This window comes from Haliaeetus albicilla, chromosome 7, assembly GCF_947461875.1.
Source record: "Haliaeetus albicilla chromosome 7, bHalAlb1.1, whole genome shotgun sequence".
NCBI classification, from domain to species: Eukaryota; Metazoa; Chordata; class Aves; order Accipitriformes; family Accipitridae; genus Haliaeetus; species Haliaeetus albicilla.
The window spans coordinates 627,129-645,618 of record NC_091489.1 but is presented as its reverse complement, the minus strand read 5'-3'; the positions used below and the strand labels follow the sequence as shown (position 1 = coordinate 645,618).

The 18,490-nt window shown below is 65.4% G+C and overlaps 1 protein-coding gene across 2 annotated transcripts; it reads left to right on the top strand.

Annotated features, from left to right (window-relative positions):
- The first annotated feature begins 3,808 nt into the window (after positions 1-3,808).
- On the top strand, positions 3,809-17,937 carry WNK4 (WNK lysine deficient protein kinase 4). 2 transcript variants are annotated; one of them, XM_069786251.1, is made up of 20 exons: positions 3,809-4,382; positions 10,409-10,581; positions 11,099-11,319; positions 11,425-11,582; positions 12,249-12,337; positions 12,417-12,636; positions 12,714-13,044; positions 13,249-13,379; positions 13,450-13,517; positions 13,610-13,751; positions 13,821-13,937; positions 14,007-14,162; positions 14,487-14,544; positions 14,689-14,841; positions 15,017-15,603; positions 15,801-15,897; positions 15,998-16,430; positions 16,632-16,834; positions 16,991-17,088; positions 17,179-17,937. In XM_069786251.1, exons 1-20 carry the CDS (start codon positions 3,921-3,923, stop codon positions 17,194-17,196), a joined length of 3,915 nt encoding a protein of 1,304 aa, XP_069642352.1. In that variant the 5' UTR covers positions 3,809-3,920; the 3' UTR covers positions 17,197-17,937. The 2 variants fall into 2 exon arrangements, with proteins under 2 accessions (XP_069642352.1, XP_069642353.1); XM_069786252.1 differs by having other exon boundaries at positions 17,176-17,937.
- Positions 17,938-18,490: the final 553 nt, after the last annotated feature.

Sequence of the window (18,490 nt, the reverse complement as noted above, 5' to 3'; positions counted from 1 at the left end):
GACCCCTGCCCCATCGCTGCAGCAGGGCCGATCCCTCCTCACACGTGTTTGGCGTTACAGAGTTTAAAATCCAAACCCAAACCTCCCTACACTCCCAGGCGTGCCAGCACAGGCACAGCTCAGGCTCCAGCGCTTTCAAGCCCGGCCACGCAGCCCTGCCGAGGGGCTCGCCGGAGATGGTGGCATTTCCATGGGGGGGGGGTGGCGCAGGCCCCTACCTCTGGCCCATGGCCACTCTGAGGCAGTTGCCATGTCTGGCCACGGTGATTAGGCCTCGCTGGCCAGGGCGAGGCAGAGTTCGGGGGGCTGGTTCTGAGATAAGGTGCTATCAGGCTGATGCACACTTGGATCCCGCTGGTCAGGGAAGGAAAAACGCCAAGAGGGGTTTTATTTAATGTGACTGGTTAGGAGCAAGAGTTGTTTCAGTTTGATAAATTTATATGTTGGGATAAACTTGCAGGCGGGTTACATCTGTAACTCTGGGCTAAGGAAATCCTCCAAAGTTATCTGCCTGGGGTTAAAGCCACAACTGAGGTTTGGGTGACATCTCCTCCTCCCTGAACTCATGTGCGTTAGGGCAAGGAGGGACATGGCAGGAGGGACGCTGGGGGCTCTATGGGCACAGGGTGCTGAAACCAACTATGAAACAAGCCCTGGGTCGCTGCAGAGCCCTCCTCTGCACTGACTCTTCCCAGGATGGGCACCCCATGCCTCGCAGCCCGAGCTGTGCATCCCCCATCTGCGGGGGATGCCTGCATTCAGACCCATCCTGGCCCCTCCATGATCCTGCCCTGAACTCTGGGATCAGAATGGACAATTCCTGGCAGGGCTTGCTGCAGCAAGGAGCTGAGCAGGACTTTGTTTCATGATCTAATCCTGAGGAGAGCGATTAGAGTCCCCTGTTCTCTTTCTGGCAGCCAAATGCAAGTAAGAAATAGTTTACGTTGCCTGATTGCAGCGGTTCCTCAAAGCGGAGAACTGGCGCTGGCACCCGGAGCCCAGAAATGTCACCCTGATAACGGCTGGGGAGCTGTGGGCACCATCAGAGTGCTTACTATGGGCAGCTGATTGCCGAGCAGGAACCTTCTGATTTCGGGCCAAGTTGGCTCTGGCTTGGTGTCCCGGGCCAGGTCAGGAGGGGATCTGTACCCCTGCCCGAGCTGCCTTCCCCCCTGCCAAGCTCACAGTGTGAGATGGCATTTGGGGGGGTGGCTGGGGAACTTCTCAGGCCATTCACCAGGGATGTGTGGGAGGGCAGCAGTGGGAGTGAACTTCAGCCCTAATTTCCTTTCCTGTCTTCAGGGGCCTCACCAGGACCGGGACACTCCTCTGCTCCTCTGGGATCTTCTGAGGCATCTCATTTCATGATGAAAACACTTGATTAGGTGACGTGAGCCTACCAGAGACGAAGCCAAGATCCCTGCCTGGCTCTGTGTCTCTCTGAAGAGCTGGGGCTCCCTGCCAGCCTGGGCCGTGTCCTGGTGCCTGGGCAGTGCAGGGCCCCTGGCAGGGACCCCCGGGTGGGGGTAGCTGGAGAGCCAACCCTCAGGGGCTCGGGCAGCATTTTGGCTGGCCATGGCCAGGAGCCATGCTGCTGCTCGAAGCTGCACCGGTTCATTCTCCCTGCCCAGCTCGGGGCTGGCCACCCTCCTGGCTGTGCGGAGGGAGCAAGGAGCTGGGACTGGTTTTCTGTCTTTGGGCTCCCCAGGCTGGGGACAGCCGAGCTGGACATGCTTGGAGCACACGCCTGTTGTGGGGCGGTGGGAGCTCCCACTCTACCTAGCACTCTTTCTCTCCGAGGACAAATCTGCTGTCCTGTTTAATTTAGGAAGCCATCAGTGTGCACTGGCCGGTGCTGGGATCAATCCTCCAGCAGGCCCCACTGCTGCCTGAGCTGCCAGATTTGCCTCTGGTTCGGCAGCTGCAGAACAAGATGTGGCGCAGCCTGTCCTGTGGATCAGGCTGGGGATTTTCAGCTGGGAAGGACTGAAATCTCCATCTCTGCTGGAAGCTGTAGTCAGGACAGGATAAAAATAAAATCAATTATTTTTTAAGAAGGGAGGTTTTTAAACCTGACATATGTTACATGAGTAAAAGCCACAGTCTCATGTCCTGTGATGGGCACCAGAGGAGAGGCAGAGGCTGAAGGGGTCTGACAGACGGCTCTTCGCACACCTTCTCCTGCCCTCCCGGGCTGGGACAGAGATCACCTGGCTCCTGCGTGGGCTCCTTACTTTGTGCAGCCTGCGACGTGCTCGAGAAGAGAGTTCAACAGGAGCAGGAAAGCCCGAGAGATGCAGTGTTGGAGGCAGCTGTGAGGGGAGCAGTGGTGCACCCCGTTCGGGCAATGGAGCTGGTGAGAAGCGGGCAGGTTCTCAGCAGGTCTGGAGCAGGGTTCATCTGAACAAAACGCGTTGTTTGGCAGAGCTGAGTCAAACCGTGTCGCATCTTACAACATGAGAGTCTCCCAGGCCAGGGCCAGCGCAAGCACTGTGCCCATCAGCCCAACTGTCCCGGCCTTATGCCTCTGACAGCAATGGGTGCCCAGTGCTCTGGCCGAGGGGCCACCTCTCCCACAGACAGTAGGCAGAGTCCTGGGGGGGGGCGGGCAGTGCTGAACACATGTCCTTCAGCTGGCAGTGGTTTTTCCCCCGGGACCGTGCCCCATGCACGCTCCAAGGAGCACAGTGCTGGGTGAGGATGCAGTCACTGCTCTCTGCTCACCCGCCTGTGCTGCAGGCGAGCGGCTCTCGGCAGGGAGACGTCGGTCAAACCCCTTCCTGGGGAGGTGGTACCTGGCTCCTCCGGTGAGCTGGAGAGCAGGGCTGGACGAGTGGGGTCATGTGGAGGGAGCAGAGCCTGCCTGCGCGGGAGAGCAGCACTGTGATACTCAGCCTAGCCAGAGCTTCTGTAGGAACAGCGTTTCGTTAAATGTTTCTCCCGCCGGCTGGGGATTTGTGGGGCTGCAGCTGTGCGAGACGTGGCCTGCAGCGGTACTGTGTCTCCAGCAGCCCCGGATCACCCGGCGTCACCCTGTGTGCGCCAGGTTAGCGTTTGAGTAGGACGTGGCTGTGGTCCCGTGTTGATCCCCTCCTTCATGTTTCCGGTATCGCTGAGTAGAAACAATCTGACCTTAGGGAACAGAAATTAGCGCCGGCCTCAACTGCTTTGTGTTTTGTGTAAACAGCCTCACCGGGTAGAACAACCTCCTCGTTTAACCCAGAGAGACAACAAGCTCTTGTCCGGGCTTTTGGCTCGCGCGGGACTGACACACACGTTCGTATCCTTCCTATTTGCATGACCCTCATCTGAGGATTTCGGACCGCAGTAAACCCGGAGAGGACCGGCTGCCTGGGACGGCGCAGGCAGCGCGGGGGCTGGTCCCGCAGCCCGGGGAGCGGGACGGGGCTTCGCCTGGACACGCCGCTCCGGAACCCCGCGCCAGAACCGCCGAGGAATTGTCTGAACCAGGCGCTTTCCTACGGCTCCACTTAGGCTGCCTCGCCCCGGCCAGGGCCCCGCGGGGAGGACGGGGCGGGGGGGATGCCCACCGTCCCCGCTGGCCGAGCCGGGGCGGCGGGGCCGCCGTGCCCGGTGCCAGGGTGCGGAGCGCTCTGCCCGCTGCGCGCAGCCCGTGTCTGCTGCCGCAGTGCTGGGTGCCCGTGCCCGTGCACCGTGCCCTCGCCCGTGCCCGGCGGCGGGGCCGGTGGTGCCGGTGGCGCAGCACAGGCGGGGGGCGGCGGCCGCTCGGGGGCGGGCCCGGGCGGGGCGGGGGAGGTGCCTCCGGGCGGAGCCGCGGCGGGGCCGGTGCCGGGGCCGGTGCCCGTGCCCGTGCCCGGCGGTCGCTCCTGGCTGCGGGGCCGCGGCGGCACCAGGTGCGAAGCTCCGCAGGAGCGGCCGCCCCGGGCCGGGCCGAGCCGATGCCGGCGGCCGAGCCCGCCGCCGCCGGAGCCATGTCCCAGCCCGAGGCGGAGCAGGCGGCCGGCGGCTTCGCGCCGGGGCCGGAGCCGGAGCCGGGGCCGGGGCTGGGGCTCCCCGCGCGGGCCCCCCACCGCAGCCGCGGCCGGCGGCCCTCGGGGCGCGACTCCCGCCGCGCCTCCTCCCGCTTCAACCGGCGGAGCTCGGCCGAGCTGGAGCTGCTGGGCTACCCGGCGCCGGGCGGGGGGCGCGGGGGGTCGCCGCCGCCGCCGCCGGCGGGCGCCGCGGGGCACCGGGAGCCGGAGGAGACGGAGAGCGAGGAGGTGGAGACGCGTGCGGTCGCCACCTCCCCCGACGGCCGGTTCCTCAAGTTCGACATCGAGATCGGCCGCGGCTCCTTCAAGACCGTCTACAAGGGGCTGGACACGGAGACCACCGTGGAGGTGGCCTGGTGCGAGCTGCAGGTACGGCCGCCCGCGGGGCCGCGCTGCCGGGGGCGGGCGGGCGGCCGCGCCTCTGCCCCTGCCCGCGCCCTACCAGTTCCCGCAGACCTCCGCCCCGGGGGAGGGGGTGTCGGCAGGGGCAGCTGGACCCTTCTCCGTCCCGTTCCCCTGGCGTGGGCAGCCCTCCCGCCCCCCACACCCCTCCGGCCCGGAGCCCCACCGCCCGTCGCCCCACCGCCCGTCGCTGCCGTGCGGGAGCCTCGGGGCATCTCCCCGGGGCTGGAGCCCGTCCCAGAGAGTGCAGGGTCCCGCGATCCCCCGTTTCTGCCAGGCACGTCGGTCCCCTTCTGCAGTCGGGCTGCAGCGGCAGAGCAGGGCCGGGCACCGGCCGCCGGGCTCGGGCTCAGTCTCCCCGCGCTGCGCCCGTCTCTGCCGGTGCCTCGGCGCTGCGCGGGGCTCTTGGCCCGGGCCCAGGCTCCGGCTTAACGCTGCTGCTCCCGACCCGCCTGCCCATCACGTGCTGTTTTCCATTTGCCTTCTCGCTGCCTGCGCTTCGGAGCGCACCGGGACACCCACGCTGTGGGTGCCAGTCCCTGCTCTGGGGTCTTACAGGTGGATCCAGGACCAGCTGCCGGGGCTGAGCACCCCGCTGCTCTTTCAGTGCCCACCAGCTTGCAGCGCTCCCTTTGAAGGGCGGCGAGGGCAGCGGTGCCCTCTCTGGTGCTGGCCTCTGCATGTGTGCCTGTGCCAGCACTGGAGCCGGCTCTGAGGTTTGCTCCGATAGCCCTCAGTGTGCTCTGGAGCACGTGCCTGTGGCGAGTCTGGGGCTGGGCGTCAGTTGGGAGCAGGGTACAGTGCGACCTTGGTGCGCTTCGGCCACTTGACCTTGGCTGAAGTGGTGTCTGTGGGCACCTGTGTGTGGTTTCTGTGATGCTGCCACGGGCTCTCTGCTGGGAGTGCCTGGACCTGTGGTTTTCCAGGTCTCTGAGCATCCCCATCTCCTCTCTGTTGCCACACTCTCCATCCCCTTCGCTGCCCGCAGCAGGACACTAACAGCGGGATGCTGAGGGCAGTGGTGAAGGTGTTGCCTCTGCAACGTCTTCTCCTGCTTGTTGCTTTTGATGGGCCTGATCGTGTCCAGGGAAGTGCAGAGGGAGAGCCGTGCTATGGGGCTCCCTTTTCTCCTTGGAGCCCCTGGGGAGGGGCTTCAGCAAAGTCCAGTCTCCAACAGGCTCCTCACCCTGGGGTGGCTGCTGGGCTGGAAGGTCCAAGTCCTTGTTTACACAGAAAAACGTGTCTTGCGAGTTTGTTGTCTTGTTCCTAAAACCTTGGTGCAGCTGCAGGCGGCTGCCTGGGCTGGGTCCTTGGAGTGGCTGCAGCCCAGTAGTGCAAGAAGAGATCCTGAGATAGTGGTGGGTGATTTCTGGAGAGGCTGACTGTGGCCTCTTAGCAAGGAAGGTGAGGTCTTGGGCCTCTGCCTGCCTTCGTGGATTGCACAATTGCTTCAGCTGGCTGCTGAGAACCGGCTCAGGGCTCCCTCCCTTGTGTGGCCCTGTGGCTCTGTCTGAACGCTCCTGAGATCTGTTTGGGTCCCGTGTCCCTTTTGGGCGGAGGGGGAAGCACCAGTCTGTGGCTGGCAGGGAAGTGCTCTCCTTGGTGAGCCCAGCACCTTCTCTGGATGAGTCAGCCATGCCTGGTGCTTCCCACCTGGCTGGCTCCACGTCCCTCCCTCCAGGCCTCAACCCCTCATACAGATGTGCCCCAGCTCCCCTGTGCTGGCAGCCGGCATGTGTGGCAGGGCTGGCAGCACAGTTCACTCCCTGCCCTCCTGCTCGTCCCCGCGGCTGGGCTGCGCTGTTCTGCAGGACTGTTCTGCAGGACCCCGGTCCCCACCCTGCTGTCAGAGCGGCTCCCGCGTGTCCACTGGGGCTGGATGCAGCCCCCAGCACCGGTCCCGCAGCCCAGGGCAGGGTCTGCGTGCACATGGGGCTCTGGCAAAGAGCTGGCCACGGTCTGGCAGCGGTGCGGGCAGGGCGTGCCTGCGGCTGCGTGCGGGCAGCTCTGGTGTCCTGCAAGGTGGCTGCTGGGGGAACAAGGCGGCACCGTCCCAGGTGGAGGAAAAGGAGTTGGGAAGAAAAATGCTCCTGTGCCCCGAGTCCAGCAGGCACATTCTTGCCCCGCTGCCTGCCCTGCGAGCCTGCCAGGCTGGCGTGGGCTGGAGCTGCGGGAGCCACTCACTTGGCCCACGGGAGCTGGCGGGGGACATTGCGGAGAGGCTGAGCTCCTGCTGGGGACCATCCCATGAGCATCCCACGGTGTCTGGCAGACCTGGCTCCCCTCTGCTGCCCACCATCACCCTCCTAGAGGAGCGCAGCCTGGTTGTAGCTGAGAGCCCCTTGAGGGCCGGATGGCACGGGCAGCCCTGGCCCCGCTCCAGTCCTGCGCAGCCCCGACGCCTGCCCTGCTCTCTATCCCTCCCCCCAACCCTCTCCCTTCCCCACCCAGTATTCAGCTGCGTCCCACTGACTGCTCTTTATCCAGTGTCTCTTGTCCCAAAATCCACGTCCCACGAGGGGCTGAGAGCACAGAAGCAGACTTTAAAAAGTTTGGGTTTTTTCAGCAATCATGCAAAGAATCAGACACTGTGACACAAATACGGGATTTGGAACCGCAAATAAAAATGGTTGTGGTTCTGCCCTTTTAAAAATAGCTTTGTCCTGTGTCTTTCACAGTTCTCCTTCTATTGCCTTTCAACTCTAAATGAATACCTAACCTCAGCCCTGACCTGTTCCGGTCCACAGAGCCTTGTCCAGCTGCTGTGATGGCTCCCAGTCCCAAATCCCAGCTATCCATGCCGTCCTTGCCCTGCCCTTCCCTCCCCAGTGCCTGGCAACCTGGAGGCCGTTTTTGCCTGTCCCCTGCCTTCCTGTGGGACCCCTCTGGGGACCTGCCCGTCCCAGTCCCCCCAGTCCTGAACGCAGTGTCTGTCTTTGCCTCCTGCCCACGTCCCGCAGCTCTGTTGTGACCTGTTTGTGCTTTCCAGCTTTAGACTGGGGACTATTTCTGTTGATAGGTGCTGCGGGCAGCAGGGAAGGAGGAAGCAGGGAGGAAACCAGAGGCCCAGAGCAGGATCGAGCTGTAAATACCTGGCCGTGAGCGGTTTTCCTGTGGGTCCCCTCAGGCTCCCTGCAGGCAAAAGCAGCCTGGGCGGTGGGCGCTGCCATGCCTCCCCCAGCTTTCATGCCCAGGTCGGGCAGGTAACCTCGGCTGGCTGCCCCAGGGCCTGCAGGACATCTTTCTTCCAAAATTCCTGCATCTTCTCAAAATCCTGTCCATCGCATGCCCAGCCCATCCTGCCTGCACTGTGGCTGGGAATTTAGCCTCAACTGAGCCTGGCGAGGCCCTGGGGCAGCACCCGGGACTCAGCCCTCCACAGGGACGGGAGCTGTGCCTGTCTGGGAGACGAACAGAGGAGACTGGGGGGATTTGCTTGATGGGGGTCCTGCAGGCTTGGGAACTTGAGTGTATGCATGCTTGCGTGCCTGGGAGCATGGATGAGGTCGCCACTTGCCAAGCAGTGGGGGGGCAGACCTGTGGGGAGAAGCAGTGGGGCACAGGCACTCGCTGCTGCCGTAGTGCCGGCTCCTCTGCTGGGGGGTTGTTGGGCTTGGGGCCTCCCACAGCTGGAGGTGCTGTGGCTGTGGCCAGAGGGAGGGTGCTGGGTGGTCTCCAGCACGTGCTCCATGCCCTGGCATCGCTATGAAAGTCCCTCCAGTGCGCGTGTCCCCCTTTCTGGGCATGACTCTCAGTCCCGCACAATGGGGCTTTCGCCGGCCGCTGGGACCCCCTGCCTGGGGTATTGCAGAGCCAGGGTCCTGCGAGGGCTGCAGGAGTGGAAGAGCCCTGTGAGGGCTGCAGACTCTCCGCCGAGCACTGACGCTTCCTCGCACTGGGGAGAGCCTCCTGCCGCAGAGGCGAGAGTTGTCCTCTGCCACCGAGCCTGGCCCTACCTCCTCCCACGCTGGCCTCGGCTCCTGCTGTTGGCCATGCTGGGCTCCCCAGCAGCCAGCTCCTGGCTCATGGGATGGGGCTGGACCGCTGCCACCCAGCTCCTTACCCGGCCCCGCGCTGCCATCCCCAGCGTCCTCCTCTGCCCTGCGCGAGGTGCTGCTAGGAGAGGACACGGTGTCCCCGCGCGCTGTGCGGGGTGACGGGGCTCTTCTGGCAGTCCTGCCTGCCCTGCCCTCCCCTCCCTGGTGCCCAGTCCCGGGCTGAGCAGCTCCTCCGGTCAGGCTGGGCTCTGCTCCCCACTGCTGGTGCTCAGTGGGGAGAGCTTCAGGATGCCTGGACCTGGGACCAGCCGCCGCTTTGGTCGTGTGGGAGGAATGGTGCCGGGCGAGCCCAGCAGTCCTGGCACAGGCTCAGGGGATGAGCTTGGCTCCCCCAGGCCTTGCTCCAGGCGCCCTGGGAGAGGTGGCCTCGTGCCAGGGTTCCTGCCTGGGGTTGGGGGTGGCACGGCGGGGGCTGCGCTGGCACAACTGCTCCAAGTGGGGTCCCCTCTTGCTGAGCTGGGAGAGCCGTGGCCACCCGTGACTCCCTCTCTGCCCGTGTTCGTAGCCTGTGTCGGCTTCCCCATGCCCTTGCAGGTTTGCGGGATGCTGTGAAGCCTCCAGGCTCCTCGGTGGGTAGTGGGGGGCCAGGAGGTCTGAGGGCAGCTGTGGCGCTGGGCAGGGCAGCCGGTGTGCTGCTGGGCTGCACAGGGGCTTTGGTGGCTGTTTTCCTCCTTGGGTATGAAAGATCCCATTCATCCTGCTGCAGCAGGGCTCAGGTTCTCATCTGGGCTGAGCCGGGTCCCTGAGCGTGTGTTAAAAGCAGAGGGGATTATGGAGCGGCTCCAGCCTGGCCGTGGGGCCGGCTGTGATGCAATGAAAATATTACGAAAGCTGCCTGGGCTGATGGATGGCGGCCGCAGGCCAAGGAGCTGAGCAGGGCTCTGGCAGCACAGTGGCTGCCTGCAGCAGCTCAGGTTTCCTCCACTCCGTGAGCGTGGGCTGGACGGGGGTCCCAGCTGGGAGGCCCCCAGGCTCTGCAGCGGCTGGGCCCTTTGGGATCCCAGGCTGTGGTGGAGTTGTCACTGCTCTGCTCCTGCTCCTGCCCGGGGCTCAGCGCTCACAGTTGCCCGAGCTCGGGGCAGGACCCGGCTCCCTCTGGGTCTGGCCGGCCGGCTCCCCCCTTCCTGCACTTCGGGGCTGTGTCCCTCCAGGACGAAGGGTCCGTGTCCACCCTGCTGGCTCCAGCTCTGCTCAGTGCCTGTGTCAGTGCTCGGCTTTGGTTTCCACTTTAATTAACTCGAGCAGGAGGAACATGGAAAAACCTGGGCTGGAGCCTCCCCCGCCTGCTTTCCCCAACAAAGGCCTCATTGAGGCTGGCCCGGCACCCTGCCATGCCGGTGCCCGGTGCTGGGAGCCAGTGGTGCCCCGGTGGGGGGGCAGGGCTGTCCTGGGGGGCAGAGGGGCCACGGCTGTCAGGTCTGCATGGTGGGCAGCAGCCATTGCAGAGCCCCCCCGTGTCCTCTCCACTGAGTGGCTGCAGGCTGGGGCTCCCTGTCCTGCAGTGGGGTGGTGGGCACCAGCTGGGGGCTAAGAGCAATGGGGGTGGGGACAGGCAACCCTGGCACAGGGCAGCTTTCATGGCAGGGAAACAACATGAGCTTCTTGATGCACCAGCTGTCATGGGAGACTTTGGCCATCCCTCCCCAAACCAGGGGAGAGTGGCTCCATCCAGAGCAGCGCTGCGGAGGGCCGGGGTGTGGGGAATGGCCAGGTGGGGTGAGACCATGGTCTGGGACAGCCCCAGCCCTGCATGAGCCCCTGTGCTGGGAGAAAGCAGGTCTGACCCTGGCTCTGCGCTGGGGCCGCAGCAGCCCCCACTGCCTCATACATAGGGAGTGGGGACGAGGATGTGAGGGTCTCTTGTAAGCCAGGGCATCCCCCTGTGCTCGCTGTGGACCCTGCGTGTCCCCCTCACCTCCCCACTGGCTCCTGCAGACACGGAAGCTGTCGAAGACAGAGCGGCAGCGGTTCAGCGAGGAGGTGGAGATGCTGAAGGGGCTGCAGCATCCCAACATCGTCCGCTTCTATGACTCCTGGAAGTCGTCCATCAAAGGCCAGATCTGCATCGTGCTCGTCACAGAGCTCATGACGTCTGGCACCCTGAAAACGTGAGCAGGGTCTGCCAGGTTGGGGTGTGCAGAGGAGGGGACAGGGTCTCTGCGGTGACAGGGAGGCGAGGGACAGGCTGGCACCCCCCGGCTGGGCACTTGACGTGGGCATTCGGGTGGGGATGACAGGCTGTGGTGGGATCTGGGCAGATGACAGAGCAGGGCTGGGAGCTGGAGACAGAAATCAGGGGTTGCTGCTGGATGTTTGGAGACCCAGGAGCTTCACTGGCACCGTCCTGCGTGGGGACAGTGTGGCCCAGGCGCCCTCGTGCCATGTGGGGTGGCAGCACTGGTGGCTCAGGGAGCTCGGCTCCTCCTGGGCTGCATTTTCTGTGCTGCCTCTGCAGAGCCCAGCCGGGGAGGGGACTGGGAGCCCCTGACTCCAAGACGCTCTTTGCCGCTCACCCCGCACGGGCACCTGCGTCCGTACGGGCTTGGAGTGGCAGCAGGAGGCGGGTGGGCTGGGGCTGGGGCCGGGGCTGGAGCAGAGGGCTGAGCCCCATGGGTCTCCTGGCAGCTATCTGAAGCGGTTCAAGGAGATGAAGCTGAAGGTGCTGCAGCGCTGGAGCCGGCAGATCCTCAAGGGGCTGCATTTCCTGCACACCCGCTCCCCCCCCATCATCCACCGCGACCTCAAGTGCGACAACATCTTCATCACGGGCCCCACTGGCTCGGTCAAGATCGGGGACCTGGGCCTTGCCACGCTCAAGCGAGCCTCCTTCGCCAAGAGTGTCATAGGTGGGGTACTGGCACGGCAGCAGTGGGGCCGGGCTTGCGGCTGCCCTGCGGGGGCTGCGGGTGGGTTGGCTCCCCAGGGGTGCTGAGCCCCGCTGCCGCCTCCAGGCACCCCCGAGTTCATGGCGCCAGAGATGTACGAGGAGAAGTATGACGAGGCGGTGGACGTCTACGCCTTCGGGATGTGCATGCTGGAGATGGCCACCTCAGAGTACCCCTACTCCGAGTGCCAGAATGCTGCCCAGATCTACCGCAAGGTCACCTCGGTGAGCGGCCTCAGCCCCTGGGCTGGGGGCAATGCTGCTGGCTGGTGCCATGGGCACGGGAGCTGGGGTGAGGGGACCGGAGTGGGGGGGGGCGGTCAGATGGAGCTGTTGTGCCTCGCTGCTCCCTGAAATGTGTCACCGTGCAGGTTGTGCAAGCAGCTAAAAATAGTCTGGGCAGTGAGAGGGTGCTGTGCTGGGGCCCGTGGGGGGTGGGGGGACTGTGGCTTGGCCAGACCCTGTGTCCCTTGCCCCACGCCAGGCGCTGCCAGTACATTAATGAGGTGGAACAGGAGCGGGTCTGCTTGGGCACCCCCTGCCTGGGGCACCATGGCTGCCCCAGCTGGTCCTGGCTGGTTCCTGCCTGCTGGGGTGGAAGCTTGGAGCCGCGGGGCGTCCTGGCCCCGGCCACCCATGCAGGCGCACGTGGCCTGGCTGCGGGAGCCACTGCTGGGCCGGTGGGGCCCTGGGCTGGGAGCCCTGTCCCCACACGTCCCCCGCTGCCAGTGAGGCTGTGCTTGGGGGCACCAGGGACTGCAGGGCTGCGGCTGCCTGGGGAGCATCCAGCAGCACCATGGCCCTGCAGAGCCTGGGTTCAGCCCCAGGCCCTGGAAACCCGGTGCTGTGGCAGGATCTGGCACAGGAGGCACTGACGCCCATCACCCCCAGGGCCTGAAGCCCAGCAGCTTCTACAAGGTGAAGGTGCCAGAGCTGAAGGAGATCATCGAGGGCTGCATCCGCATGGACAAGAACGAGAGGTGGGGGGGTGAGCCGGGGCTTGGGTGGCAGAGCCCCCGCCCCAGCTCCCAGCTCCACGCTGAGCTGTGCTCCCCACAGGTACACCATCCAGGACCTGCTGGAGCACTCCTTCTTCCAGGAGGACACAGGGGTGCACGTGGAACTGGCTGAGGAGGACGATGGCGTCAAGTCTGGGCTCAAGCTCTGGCTGCGCATGGGCGACACGAAGAAGCTGCATGGCAAGTACAAAGACAACAATGCCATCGAGTTCCTCTTCGAGCTCTACAAGGATGTGGCGGAGGAAGTGGCCCAGGAGATGGTGGGTACAGGGATGGAGGGACCCTGGGCACCACGGGGGTCTCTGCGCCCTGACTCAGTGAGCCCTCTCCCGTGCAGGTGGTCCTGGGCTTCGTCTGCGAGGCTGACTACAAGCTGGTGGCCAAGGCGGTGCGGGACCGCGTGGTCGCCATCAAGCGCAAGCGGGAGAAGCTGAAGCGTGCCCAGGACATGCCGTCGCCTGCAGAGCCAGAGCAGCCGCCGGGTGTCCTGCGGCTGCTGGAGGAGCTCAAGTCCCCACTGCCGCCTGGTGTCCCTGTGCCTGCCCCAGCCACCCCCGGCTCCGGGGACTCTGTCTTCAGCAGCACCTTCCCCCCGGAGCCTGAGGAGCCCGAGGCTGACCAGCACCAGCACTTTGCCTACCGGCACACCAGCTACTCCTCAGCCACCTGTGCGTAGGCACCAGGCAGGGGGACAGCAGGGTGAATTGGGGTGGGGGGACAACAAGGGGGACGGTGGGGTGACCTGGGGCAGGAAGCAGGTCCCTCCCCACCTCCAGCTGTGCCGTGCACCCAGCCCCACAGCCATTTCCCAAGGGCGCAAACCAGGGAGGGGGGCTCGCTCTGGCCATGCTCACGTGAGCACTCCTCCACAGCTGACTGCGAGACGGACGGCTACCTGAGCTCTTCTGGCTTCCTGGACTCCCCGGACCTGGCCCATCACAGCTTCTCGGTGGGGGACCCTGCCAGCCCACCACCCACCCGCCCCGTACGCTGCTTCCCCACGGTGAGCGGGGCCCCGCGGGCCAGGGGTCAGGGCAGCTGTTGCACCAGCTCATGCCATCCTCTCCCCACAGAGCATCGCGGTACAGCTGCCCACTGAGCGCCTGCCCCCAGCCAGCGGCTTCTCCTCCCCGGTGGACAGGTAAGGCTGTGGGGGTCCAGGTGGGGGGCAGACAGGGAGTACAGCAGCTGGGAATGGCCATGCTGATGCTCCAGCGCTGGGGCTTCCCACAGCTATGCCTCAGACGTGGCATCTGGCATGAGCGACAGCTGTGAGGGGCTCTCGGCTGGTGAGCGGAGCGCCAAGCTGCCGCCCAAGCGGGCTTCAGGGAAGCTGCTGCGGCGCCGAGCCCGGTCCAGGCTGCGCATCACCAACGTGAGTGCCATGGGTGCCAGGTGGGCGGACGGGCGCTTCCCAGGCTGAAGCTGGCCCTGCCGCTTGCAGATCTCTGACAAGAACGACCGGGTGGTGGAGTGCCAGCTGCAGACCTACAACAACAAGATGGTGACCTTCAAGTTTGACCTGGATGGGGACAATCCGGAGGAAATCGCGGCCGTCATGGTGAGTGCAGAGCAGGGGGTGAGGGATTGCCTGGCTGTGCTGGGCACTGACCGGCCCCTTCGCCTCCAGGTCCACAACGAGTTCATCCTCAAGTCGGAGCGGGATGGCTTCATCCACCGCATCCGGGACATCATCCACCGCGTGGAGACCCTGCTCCGCAAGGATGGGCACAGCACCACCGAGCTGCCCGAGAGCCCTGAGGCTGAGCGTGGTGCAGGCAGCCCCGTGAGTGCCCAGCCTGGCCCTGCCAGCGCTGGGGAAGCTGCTGATGCTGAGCACGGCTGGGGGTGCTGCCTGGCCCCAGGGAGTCCAGTGGGGAGGGAACTGGGGTGCAACATTCTTCCAGCCCTGGGCAGAAGCAGCTCTGCGCCTGCAGCTCTGGGTCACTTGCCCACTTCTGCGATGGGTTGTGGTGCCCCCCTGCCCAGTGGAGCCACCAGATCCTGTCCCTGCACACAGTGGGGCTGGGGTGGGGGCCAGCAGGGGCTTGGCTTAGCCTCTCTGGGGTCTCTGCCTTGGTGCTGGGCTCAGCCACATCCCCCTTGGCAGGCGGACCTGCAGCTGCTGGAGCTCTCGCGTTCCATCTCCTCCTCATCCTCACTCAGTGGTACGTCTCTGCCCCTGTGCGGGCCCTTCCTGCCCGCCCCCCCCAGCCCCGTGCCGGGCAGGTGACGGCCCTGGCTGAGCCCAGGGGGTCCTGCGGAGCACATCCTGCCTCAGCTGAACATCGGCTGTCACCCCTGTGCCACAGACCTGGGCTGCACCAGTCCCAGCCTCTCGGTCCAGTCCCCCATCCTGCCATCGCTGAGCAGCTCCCCGTTGGAGAACGACCTTGTCAGCCCCGCAGAGGTGCTGGCAGCCCCAGCGCATGAGCTGCAGCCGACGCTGATGGGCTCCCCCACAGGTACCAGCTCTGGTGGGGCCAGGCATGTCCATCCCACCAGGGCTGCCGGCCGCAGCCTGTGCAGCCGCTGTGCCTTGACCGGTCCCTTGCCAGCGTGGGGCTTGGAGCTGCCTGGGCAGGGGGTGGAGGGGGCTCATAGGGCCTGGGGCCACTCCTGATGCTCCTCTCTCTGCAGGCTCCATGCAGACCTGGCCCCTCATCTCAACGGCTCCCTCCTGGCTGACGGCTTCACCAGCATTCCCGCAGACCCCCCCGAGCACCCCGGAGGGGCCTGTCCCACCAGCCCTGCCCCAAGCCCTTCTGTCCCCACTGCCACTCCCCACATCCCCTGTCCCCAGTGGGCCCAGCAGCCCCCTGAGCCCAGCTGGGACCAGCACGTCCTGGTCCCCCACCACCCCCCTCTTGTCCCTGGCCAACGTCTTCTCCCTGGCAGTGATGAGCGTGGCCCACACGCTGCTGCCCACCGTCTCCTCCATTGCCGGCTCGGGCGGGCACCTCTACCCCCCACTGCTGCCACCGCCACAGAGCCTTGTTCTGGGGCCCCCACGCTTCGTCTACCCCGACCCTGCCAGCATGGCCAAGTCAGCCCCGGCCCGTGGTGGGACCCCGGAGTCAGCGGGGGCTGATGTCCCCACTGCTGGGGTGCCTATGCCATTCCCTCCCCTGGCACCAGCCTCGCCATGCCCCACAGGCAGCGAGGCTGCAGGGAGTCTCCTACCATCACTGAGCACGTCTACGCTGGGGAGCCCAGAGGGTAGTGCGGTGAGTGTGAGGGTGACAGAGGCTCCCTGGGACCATTTGAGGTGGGGCTCAGCACTGGGGGGGGGGCTAGGTTGTTGCTGCAGATGCTGCCCTGGGATGGGACAGGGAGCCCCATGGCATGGGGAGCAACAGTGGGGGGAGCAGGAGACATGGGAGGACCCGGGGCGGGGAAGCTGACGGCGCTCGGGTGCCTGCAGGTGCAGCCTGGCTCCCCCAAGCCCAGCCACTCGCTCATCGTCTCAGAGTCGCCAGCCCCTGGCATGCCCAAGGCCCGGCTCTCGCCCATCAATGAAGGTGAGGTGGGGAAGAGCCAAGGCTGCCATCTGTGCTGGGGCACACGATGTCCCCGCTAGCCCATGGGCCCCAAATCCCACCAACTGTCCCCTGTCCCCAGCAGAAGCCAAGCCCCAGATCCTGGGCCGGTTCCAGGTGACGCCAACCAAGGACCCGGACATGACCTCCCCACTGCCAGGCAGCAGCGAGGGCACCAGTGAGGGTGAGCAGTGTGGCACGGAGCTGGCGCTGAGCGGCTCCCCCCCGCCCGCAGCCCCTGACACAGGTGGCAGCTCAAGCAGCAACTCGGACTCAGCACTGGCAACAGCGGAGCAGGACCCCGAGGCTGAGGAGGCACTGGCCAAGGAGGGCACGGTGCTGCCGGCAGAGAGTGACCAGGAGGGCCCCGGGGAGGAGGGCGCAGAGAGCGCGCCGCAGGCGGTGCTGAGCCAGGTGTGGCTGAGCTACTCCCGCAGCTTGTCCTACCTGAGCAGCGATGACACGGAGAGTGAGGACGAGGAGATCTGGGAGGAGCTGCAGAACCTGCGCCAGAAGTGAGCAGCCCCACAGCACGAGGGGGAGCAGGGTGGTAGGCTGCACCTGGGAGGCAGAGCAGGGGCTGCAGGAGGGGACAGGTCTTCCCACCCTCCCCAGGTGGGAGGATGATGGCCCCTCCCTGGAGGCCCTGGCTTGGCCTGGCATAGTGTGGTGCAGGGCTTGCAGGGCTCAGCTGTCAGCCCCCATCTCCTCTCCAGGCACCTGGCTGAGGTGCAGCTGCTGCAGAGTGCCCAGAAGAAGGAGATCGAGGAGCTGTACCTGCGGATGGGGAAGCAGCCGCCGCTGGGCATTGTCTCCCCTGCTGCCATGCTCTCCAGCCGCCAGCGACGCCTGTCCAAGGGCAGCTTCAACCCCTCCCGCCGCAACAGCCTGCAGCGCCTGGAGCTGGCGCAGCCCCCAGGTGCCAGCCCCTGTCCCCCAGCTCCCTTCCGGGGCCCCTGCAGGCTGAGCAGGGGCTGCGGGACGGGGACCCCTGGGGCCGGGGGTCGGGCCCACGAGGGGTGCGTGTCTGCACCCCTGCTGGTGCCCCCTGCTCAGGGCTGGTCTGTCCCAGCAGGCATCATGCGCCGTAACTCGTTGAGCGGCAGCAGCACCGGCTCGCAGGAGCAGCGGCTGAGCAAGGGCGTGACCTTCGCTGATGACTTCGGCCGGATGGTAAGGAAGGGGTGGAGGGCTGATCCCGCTGCTGGTGGCCCTGTGGTGCTCCCGATGGGCCCAGCTCACCACTGCTTCTCTCCCCAGTAGCCAGCTGGCCAGGAGTGACCTCATGAACTACCTCAACCAAGTGCCTGCTGCCCCAGGGGTGGGTGAGAGCCTCTGTGCCTCCTGGGAGGACAGTGCCGGCCCTGGGGGCAGCCAGCATGCTCGGGCTGAGCCAGCTGGGTGCCTGGCCCCCGCCTTGGCCCCTGTGCCCCTTGGCCATGTGCCCGTGGCAGGATACCTGCTGCCTCTGTATCAGAGGGAGGGCAGGCCTGTCCCACACTTGTCCTCCCATCTCCTCCCTCCTTGTGCCCCCTGGCCCCCTCCCTGCCATTCCCAGCCCATTTGCTCAAGCCCGGCCCCAGCTGCAGGACACATGCAAGGCGCCGCCATCCTTCATGGCTTTACTCTGAGCTGAACCCGTGCAGGCAGAACTGGGCCCCGCCGGCGCCCTGCCCTGAGCAGAACCACCTTCCCCCACTGCGTCCCAGCCATGATACATCCCCACCCCTGCCACCATGCCATCCTTCAGCTCTGCCCTGGGGCTGCTCCAGCCCAGCTCCCTGCGTGGGACAACACAGGTGGGGGCTGAGCCCACTGCCCTGGGGCTGCCCTGCTCGCTGCCACCCTCATCTCATTCTGCACAGCCCAGAATGACCTGGCTGCGGAGCAGGAAGAAGCTTTCCTTGGCCCCGTAAGGCGACAGAGCTGGTGCACCAGCAATGGCAGTGGGTGCACTTTGTTACAAACTGATGTCTGGAAAGTGTTTTCATAAATATGAATTAAATACAAATGGGGTCTGTCTGTGTCTGTCCGGCGAGACTCGTGGACACTGTCCTTGCTGTTGGCTCGTGATAAGAGTGCAAACTGAGTAAGATGATAAAAAGGAAAATAGAAAGTTGCTTTATCTCAGCAGACACCTGAGTGGGTATTAAGATCCTGAGCTGGACTCTGGCCACCAGCTGCTTTAACAACAGGCGCTGATGCAGTCTCCAGACAGGGTATTTATTGTGGAAAGCGACGGGCACCTGGGCACCCCTGCCCTTCCCAGGAACAAGTTCCTGGCAAAGACCCTGTCTGCCCTCCAGGACAAAGGCGGCTGCCTGCAGGGGAGGAAGCCCTGCCTGCAGGGGAGCCACTCCAGTGCACTGAGCGCCGTGCAGGCCCAGACCCCCGTAAAGGCAGGTGCCCCGTGCTCAGGGCCAGGCGCATCCCCTGTGCTCGAGGCCCGTCCTGCCCCGCAGGGGTTGCAGCGCACTCACGGGGTTTACCGGGGCTGGGCCGGGCCCTCCGCACTCAGCTTGCTGCGCTCTCAGCCCGTGCCTGGGCCCGCGCCCGCGCCGCCTCTGCCTCCTGC